Source organism: Bidens hawaiensis, unplaced genomic scaffold, assembly GCF_021521415.1.
Source record: "Bidens hawaiensis isolate Kalapana, Puna unplaced genomic scaffold, B.hawaiensis_p1.1 tig00000702_1, whole genome shotgun sequence".
Classification (NCBI taxonomy): Eukaryota; Viridiplantae; Streptophyta; class Magnoliopsida; order Asterales; family Asteraceae; genus Bidens; species Bidens hawaiensis.
In genome coordinates, this window is record NW_027491042.1 from 5,076,549 (window position 1) to 5,085,934 (window position 9,386).

Here is a 9,386-nt window from a genome sequence, read left to right on the forward strand (position 1 = left end):
AATTTTTTCATCCGGGTTTTTTAATTTATGCCTGAATATTGTCATTATTATAATCAAGATTATGTTTTTTTCAATGACCCACAAGAAATCTTTAAAACCCCATCACTGTTCTTGAGCAAATGTGTAATCTTTCTGAACAAAAGTAGGCTTCTTTTTGCTTTTTGTTTTTTTCCATTGATTGATTCTTCGTCTTCGATTGTCTTTTTTTTTTTTTTTTTTTTGCCTTTTGGGTTTTCTTCTTTATATTTTAAATCAATATGCATTTTAATGTCTCTTGTTCTTGATAAAAATCCAATCTTCAATCCATTTTTCTCAATCTTTTAGTTGTTCTTAATCACATCCAGTCTATCTTGTATTGATTTATATAAAAATACAATCTTTTTCAGTTTTTTATGAATATTTGCTTATTTTGATTAATAAAAATGTGTTTGTAATGTGAATAAATAGAAACCTGCAAATCCAGCTCTGTGATTGAGATTAGGGCAGTTTTGTAGTTCTGAATCGAAAGAAATCAATGGCTATGATGAAAGCTGGTATGAGTTTAGGACAGTCTTGTATGTAATTTGAGCTTCATTTTGAGTTTTTGTTATTTTCTGCACATGTATGTTTTTTATTTACAATAAAGTTGCCATCTTTATGTTTTGAACTTGTTTGATTCCAGTTCTAACGAGTCTTTATGTGTGTCCAGTGAGGATCAGGGCGGGCCAGCTGTCGGAATTGGCGGTGATAAGGCGGTAAGATGGAAATGTAAATGACAATGGCAGCAGCATCATCTTCTACAGAAAACAAAAACTCGGTTTCAGTTAGTGAGAAATCTATGCAGTGTTACTTATATCCACCACCTATTGCTCAATATGAAGATGTCATTGCGAGTCCCATATTATTCTTGGATGTTCTTGGAAAGTTTCATGCTGCAATGAGGACCAAATTCAAGTAATCTTTTGCCATCAAGTTTCATGCTTTTGTGCATTTGATTATTAGTTTCTTGAGGTTATTGATATTGTTTTATATGTTTTTATTTGTAGGATTCCCATTGTTGGTGGCAAGGATCTAGAATTGCATCGCATGTTTGTGGAAGTTACTTCCCGTGGAGGCATCAAAAGTGTACGATTCTGACACATGATACCAAACTAACTTAATATTCTCGGGTTTGGGTCGAACCCACAAACACATTTAGCTAAACGTGCCGTGTACAGGTTGATGATGGGTTAGTGGGTTGGCCCATTAACCCTTTATGTTTACAAAAAAGCTAATTTTTTTTTTGTTTTGTGTCCTAACTTAGACTGATTGGGTGCGTTCTGCTAAAAACTTTCGGTTGATACTTGATAGAGGGTTCGTGGGTTGACTCGTTTAGCCCTTTATTTTTTATAATTTTATGTTTTGTGTCATAAGTTAGACTGATTGGGTGATTTATGCTTAAACAGGTTTGGTCGAACCCACAAACAAATTTAGCTAAATGGGTCGGTACAGGGTTAGTGGATTGACCCGTTTAAACCTTCATTTTTATAAAAAAAAGTTTTGTTTTGTGTCATAACTTAGACTAATTTGGCGCTTTATGCTTAAGAACGTGCGGGTTGAACCCACGAACACGTTTAGCTAAATGGGTCGATAGAGGGTTAGTGGGTTGACTCGTTTAGCCCTTTATTTTTATATTTTTTATGTTTTGTGTCATAAGTTAGACTGATTGAGTGATTTATGCTTAAACATGTTTGGTTGAACCCACAAACAAATTTAGCTAAATGGGTCGATAGAGGGTTAGTGGATAGACCCGTTTAACCCTTCATTTTTATAATTTTTTGTTTTGCGTCATAACTCATAACTTAGACTGATTTGGCGCTTTATGCTTAAAAACGGTTGGGTTGAACCCACAAACTCATTTAGCTAAACGGGTCGATAGAGTGATAGTGGGTTGACCTATTTAACCCTTTATTTTTTATAAATTTTTGGTTTTGTGTCCTAAATTAGACTGGTTGAGTGATTCATTTTTAAACACGTTCGGTCGAACCCATGAATACAGTTAGCCAAACGTGTAATTTTAGAGTATCAATATGTAAAAAATCAAATAAAATTTCACGTTAACCAGGTCATGTAAGCAGGGGCAGACTTACATCAATGTGAGGGGTAGTACCCGCTACCCCTCAACTTCTCCAGCTAAGTTAATTTATTTATTTATTTTTTAACGTTTTATGTTTTAGGTTACCTCTTAAATTATATTATGCTACCCCACAAAAATCTTTAAAACCCAAAACTTCACCTTTTAAAGTTATATCACAAGCCCAAAATGATTAAAAGCCGACCATTTAATTAAAACTCCGAGTGAAACGGGTAACCAGGCGTAGATACGCGCCAAACAGGTAACCTGGCGCCGGTACGCGCATAACGCGAAAGCGGGACCGGGACGTGCGAAATGCTTATCTAGTGCATGTACGGGCAAAATAGGTTACCGGGCGCCGGTACATGCAAAACTGGTAACCCGGGAGCCGGTATACTCTTAATGCGAAATCAGGTCCGGTACGTGTGGAACGCGAAAGCGGGCTCCCGTACTCGTGAAACGGGTGAAAGAAATATTCTTAATATGTGGTTAAAAATTATTATGCTACTACTGAAATTATGTTTAAGATCCGCCATTGCATGTAAGCCCCATACTTTGTTTTGTGCTTTGGTTCATGTGTCTGAAACGATATTCAGGTTTATGCCATGTTGTTTCTTGGGAGTCTTTTGATATGGATTTTGTAATTGGTTTTAGTTACATGTTTTTTTTAATCCTTTTCAAATAACAATTCAGGTTATTGAAGAGAAGAAATGGAGAGAAGTTTCCAATTGCTTCACTTTTCCACCATCGGCTACAAACTCGTCTTTTGTCTTGCGAAAGTATTATATGTCACTTATTTATCACTTTGAACAAGTTTATTATTTTAAGGCTAAAGCATGGACTCCTGTTCCTACTGGTGTGTGCACACCTATTAATTGTTGCATTAATTTATCGTCACGATGTAAAATATGGTTTTTAATTATTTATTTGTGTAGATACTTGGCAGAGTACGAAAACCACACTTGCTTCAACATCTGGAATGAATGAACTTGGCGTTCAGTCAACTGAAATTCAAGAAACATCGGTTAAGAGGCAGAGGGTTATTACAGAAGAACAGTCATTGCCTAAAGGTCACAATAATTTTTAATACATTATTATATTCTTTTAGTTTTTATTGTAAGCTGTTAACATTTATGTTTGTTTTCGAATTGTGCTTCGTATCAAGGAGAGCTTAAACGAGCTTGATCCTTAGCTCAAGCCTTAAAATAAGCTTTTTAATAAACGAGCCCGAGCTTTATCGAGCTGGCTCGCGAGCCTATTATTTATATAATCTTTATTTGATATATTAACTATATTTTTATAAAGATAATTATTATCTATATAATTTTGATAAAAATAAAACACTCCGAACTTTTTTTCCATAAAATTAAAAACATCATGCCTTTTTAACTAGATTTAGTCTCAACCCTTAACACCCGAACTGAGCCCGAACTTGAAAAATTACTCACTAGCCAAGCTTTCGGCTCGTTTACACCCTTTGATTCACGCTTTGGAACTTGAAAAACTGTTCACCTTTATCATTGTTATTATTATTTATTTCTTTTTCACTTTTGGGTTATGCAATTATGCATATGTATGGTACTCGGTTTGGCCCATAATTTCTAGCACCTTAAATCACTTTCTTTTCCTTTATTTGTATCATTTTCTTATAAGTTTAATATTTAAAATGATTAAAATCAGTTGAATCTAACAATGCAGGCTCATCAGAATCACCAATAGGTTTACCAGTGACTGGTGTACTCGATGGAAAATTTGAAAGTGGTTATCTTTGTACTGTTAGAATAGGTGAAGAGCAGTTACAAGGTGTACTTTATCAAACCGCACAGACGCCGTTGTATGACATTCCAGTAAGCATGGATGCAGCTCAAGGTTTAACCACGGTTAGGTGTAGGCGTAGACGAAGGAAGAAATCGGAGATTAGAAAGAGGGACCCGGCTCAACCGAAACCTAATCGAAGCGGTTATAATTTCTTTTTTTCTGAACATCATGCCCGACTCAGATTACTTCACACAGGTAAAGATCGAGCCATCAGCAGGATGATTGGTGAAGAGTGGAACAAGTTAACTGAGTCTGAAAAGGCGGTGAGTAGTGTTGGTAAAGGGTGTTTTTTAGTGCAGACCAAAATGGGTAGGCTGGGTTGACCCAAACTTTTTTTTTTAAAACGGGCCCTTTTTGGTGGGCCAAATGAGTTGGGTTGACCCAAACTTTTAACGGGTATTTCTGGATTGGGTTGATCTATTTCAGTACATTCAAAACCGAAACCGAAACCCATAAATACAATTTGGTCTAATTACATGCAAAACCGAAAATTCGGTTTTTCAAAAAAGTCATTTTTTTTTTTCCAGTTTTTTCGGTTTTATGCACACACCTATCATTTGGTGTCTGATTTTAAACAAAATATTGGAGACTTTATGCATTAAAAATACACTTTGTGCGACATTTGACCCGTTTTCTGTTTAGCTGTTTTTCTGTTTTACGCGTTTGAACTTTGATCCACTAGAGAGAAAATATAAACCGAAGCGACCTGTTAAAACTAAACGTGCGGATGAATGGTTCTTGATTTAGGTATACCAGGAAAAGGCGGTTAAAGACAAGGAAAGATACAGAAGAGAAATGGAGAATTATAGAGAGAATAAAAAGTATTTTATGATGGACACAAATATGGAACACTATAGTGGAGTTTCTCATAAAATTCATGAAAATGCCCCGAATTCTGAGTATCGTGATGAAGATGATGATGATGATAATGATAGCAGCTTTGAAGGTGAAGCGGAAACTACAGGTAAGGAAGCAAATCTTGGAATAGACCATAAAGAATCATTCAATGTTGATAATGAACATGTGGTGATGAATCTGGTCAACCAAAGTCAATGTCAGTTGAAGGGAATGAACCATTAGTTATTGGCATGTATCCAAGAATATGAATCAAAGCAAGATGACAAGAGTACTAATGATGAACTGATTATTCTTGATGTTAATGATGTATACAAGACGATATCAGCCGACAACAAAGATCAAGGTTTGGAAGAATTGGATGAAAATGGGCCATTGGGTACACAGATTTGGAGAATCCGAGGTGAAATATCATTTCTTGATCATAAAGATTGAATTTTTTTTCACACAGAAATAGTAGTTCAAGATTTTTATAATATGTAGCTTTTTTCCAGAACAGTTTTTGATAGAATTTTAATATGCTTTTATGTTTCTGTTGGTTCTCAAACTTGAACAAAAAACAAAATCAATGCTATGAATTTAGTTCGATTATTTGAGTGTTTTCTTTCTTTAGCTCCATCTATCTAGATTTGTTGGTTCATGGGTCAGATCATGATCCGTGTAGTCGGGTCGGGTTCATATCCGATCTGATTCAGATCTAACCATTAACACTAGGGGTGGCAATTTGTGACATGACAAGAAAATAATGAGATTTTCGGTTGTCACATCTAACCCATTTGATAACAGGTCGTGTTTAGGTTGACCTGATTAACCTGTTTAATTAAATGAGTCGTGCTTGGGTTGACATGTTTAGCTTATTTAAGTAAACAAGTCAATCTGTCATCCTGTTTAATTGAATAGGTCAACTCGTTTAACCGATTTATTACAATAGGCTAACATGTTTTAACACGTTAACTTGATTGCAACACATTTAAAACCTATCAACCTATTTGACTCGTTTAGAAAAATGGGTTAAACATGCCGTATTTGAGTTAGCACAATTTTGTGTGATGCCAATATGATACATGACACTTAAAATATGGTTAAAATATAGTTATTGGAACTTGGAAGTTACAACTCATAGGTCAATATATGTTCAAAATTATATTTCAAGATTGTTGCCCACTTTAATTGTGGGACCAAATGCCTGCTCAAGATGATGCTTAAAGTTGAGGGTCCTTAGAGAAACCCCTAAAAACTGAAAGTGACTTCCACAATTAAGAACCCCATATTTTAATTCAACAAAAAGTCAAACCATTTTAATACTAATGGTCTCCATCAAACACTTAAAAGAACTACCAACACCTAAACTTGGAATCAAGATTAAAAAAACAAAAAGAACAATTAAAAAAAGAAAGCAAAAATGCAAATGCAACAATCTTGGAAAAGAAGATGAACACTAATGATGTACCTTCAAATAAAATTAAGAAAAAAAAAAATACAAACTATGAGAATACGCATATCTAGTTATGAATCAGCAACAAGAATTGCATCCCAGATCATATCCATGTCCAATGAAGGCATCCGGCTCAACTGAACACCCTCGACGCCATCCGATTCCCCTCCTATCGGTTTCTTGTTTTTCCCCATGTTATCATTTTCTAATTCATGACCAGTTCGTGTTTCGGTTATTAAACCGGTTTCTTTGATTGGTGGTGAATGTGATAGATCATCACCCTTCTTATTGGATGATAAAGCTTGCAACTTTGCTTCTAGAAGAGCTGCAGTCTGTCCATTTACTGAGTTAGCCTTCAACTGGCTCTTCAAATTTGGGAAATTTAACTGTGCATAATCACCCCTTAACAAATAGGCAGCTGTATCATATGCAAAAGCCGCTTCTTCTGCGGTTTCAAACGTCCCCAGCCAAACCCTTGTCCTGTTTCTTGGTAACCGTATTTCCGCTACCCATTTTCCCCAATGTCTCTGTCTTACCCCTCTAAAAAGCTTCGCGGGCGAACAAACTGAAGTCTTTCTAAGGGAAGTATCCACAATTCGTCTCCCGGTATACTTCATTGGCTGAGACTTTATAGTTATCAGCCAAATGTCAGAACCCAAGGGTGCGACTGGCTGCATACGGGTTGCACCCTTGGGTTCTGTCAAAAGCAGAGTCAATAAAGAAGACTCTGACTTTGGCTCAGTGGGTTGTGAAAGCTGACCGTGTTGTGTGTGACTGTCAAGAAAATAAGGCAAACCGTTCACGGATGGTGACGACGACGACGACGACGAAGATGATGATAATGATGAAAATCTTGAACCGCCACCATCTCTGGTATGACAAACGACGTCGTTAAGACCGTTCCAACCGCCCACACTTTGGGTTGCTAATTTCGCGGTTTCTTGAATATAAGAAAAGAGTAATTCTTTCTCCGTTGGTGAATTATTATTAGAAAGACACTAAAGAAAGAAAGGTTTGTAATGATATAGGAATTTGAAGGTAGTAGTACTATGTATGACTTTATATATATGTGAACCCACAAACTACCAAATGTCAATGGAACCTTACATTATTATTTATTATTTTCTTTATTAAAAACTCAAAGTCAGATCTAGAGTTAAAAACTAAAGTGTGATCAACATTTAAGGCTAACCCCCCCTTAAACAGTCTCATGCGTTCGTGCCCACCATTCAGAAATATTCTTGTGTTGACCAGTTAGATGTTAACAGGTCACCCGCGGTAGTTTTAATATTCTATCCTGCTGGTGAAACCAGAGGCTCAATAGTAGTGATCATGTGATGTTTGATGTCCTTTTGTGTCTTTTGCTTTTGTGATAATGATTAAGGTTGGTAATTGCTTGTGTTTGTGTAGATTAAGAATATGATAAACAAGTTTAGAGATAATATAAGATATTGGAGGCTGCAGGTGTAGTAAACTGGCTGGTGGCTGTGTTTTGGCATCAAAGAGGAAGGACCATCTCATGATTGGCACATGGTTACAAGCAACAAATAACATGCCAACACTGTATTCCAACCTTATCTTATGCTACTTTTAGAAAGAAAACATAAAGTATGAGCAAGTCATTGCTGTTTTTTTCATTTTTTTTTTATTTTTAATTTTATATATTTTTTTCTGTATTTTCTCTCTCTAGATCTAGTTATTATTAAAAATTTAAAATGGTATGTTCAGTATAAAACCAATTTTAAAGAACTGTGATTATCACATAAGCATTTGTTCCAATTGTAAAGAAGATAATAACATACAGCGCGAGGGAAAATGTTAAAATATCGTCTGACGTATCACATTTGAAACACAATAGATGCGATCATATAAGTGTGTATGTTGTTTTTCTGGACAATTAATTAAAATTAGTTATTATGTATTAGATGGCTATCTATTAAAATGTGAACACAAGAAACAATAAAAAAAAGTTGTATATTTAATAGTAGAAAAAAAAAACCAAACATGATTAGGTTTAGGCCCTCCAAGTGAAGAGACACATAGCTAGTATGTTATAGAGGAGGTGATATATAGTCATATATTGATTGTGTGGTGGAAATTGGAATGCTATCAAATTCTGTATATACATACACACGTAAAAGTAGGGGTGAGCATAAAACCGAATTAACCGAACTGAAACCGAATAACCGAAAAAACCGAACTGAAAAAAACCGAACCGAAGTATTAACCGGCGGTTAAATTTTTAGTTTTTCGAAAAACCGATTTTTGGGTTTAGGTTAGGTTATCCATTTTAATAAAACCGAAAAAACCGAACCGATTAATCTAACCTATGTTTTCTACTTGTTTTTTTTTAAGATGTAATGACCAGAAACATAACACCAAAATAATCTACCATTGATGGTGATGAAGATGATCAAGACTGGGTCTAAACTTTGAAGACGAATAAGACAATGAATAAAGATTCGGGAAACCTTTAGTTTTTTTTATTAAGAACGTTGTTGAATTTTAAACTCTACTACTTAAACAACTTTGTATTTGTTTGGTTCCACATAACACGTGTCTATTTTTGTATTTTGAATTCAATATGTATGAGGTACTCTATTTTTTTTTTTTGAATTCTTTGTTTTTTTTGTAATGTCTACTCACAATAAAAAAAACTGAAAATAACCTAAACCGAAACCGAAAATAACCGAAAACTGAATAACCGAATAATCGAATAACCGAAAACCGATTGGTTGGTATTATAAAATAACCGATAGCTTAGGTTTAGGTTTGGGTTTCACCCAATAACCGAACCGAACCGAACCGTGCTCACCCCTACATAAAAGGACATTTTCTTTCCATGGATCAAATACGACGGAGAGACATGAGGCCATGCTTACTCAAGGTTTCTTTTTCCCCTTTATATAATTCCTATCTTTATTATATGAATAGAGACACCAAACAGTTTTCGATTTAGTAGCGTCAAGCTGTGTCAATCAACGTCCCTTTTTAGTTTTTATATATAGAGTTAGAAATAAGATTGGAAAGAATGTGTTAGCCATTCTGGAAAAAAAAATATATATAATAATATAAAAGGTAAATTTAAAATACAAAGGACAACAAAAAATAAGAAGGGTAAGAAGGAATCCAGTCCATTGATGTTAGATTAGAATGGTTAAGATTAATTTAATAAATAAAAATTGA

The 9,386-nt window shown here is 34.9% G+C and overlaps 1 protein-coding gene and 1 pseudogene across 2 annotated transcripts; one reads left to right on the plus strand and one right to left on the minus strand.

Moving 5' to 3' along the window:
- The first annotated feature begins 695 nt into the window (after positions 1-695).
- Positions 696-5,492, plus strand: LOC143532689 (high mobility group B protein 10-like; annotated as a pseudogene). The gene is made up of 6 exons (XR_013135228.1): positions 696-933; positions 1,026-1,104; positions 2,786-2,948; positions 3,028-3,162; positions 3,791-4,173; positions 4,658-5,492. The product of XR_013135228.1 is annotated as a high mobility group B protein 10-like (transcript).
- A 454-nt stretch (positions 5,493-5,946) lies between these two features.
- LOC143532287 (ethylene-responsive transcription factor ERF062-like) lies at positions 5,947-9,076 on the minus strand. Its single transcript, XM_077027379.1, has 2 exons — positions 8,954-9,076; positions 5,947-7,198 (listed from the first exon to the last, which is right to left on the minus strand). The coding sequence occupies exons 1-2, from the start codon at positions 9,074-9,076 to the stop codon at positions 6,272-6,274; spliced, it is 1,050 nt and encodes a 349-aa protein (XP_076883494.1). The 3' UTR covers positions 5,947-6,271.
- Positions 9,077-9,386: the final 310 nt, after the last annotated feature.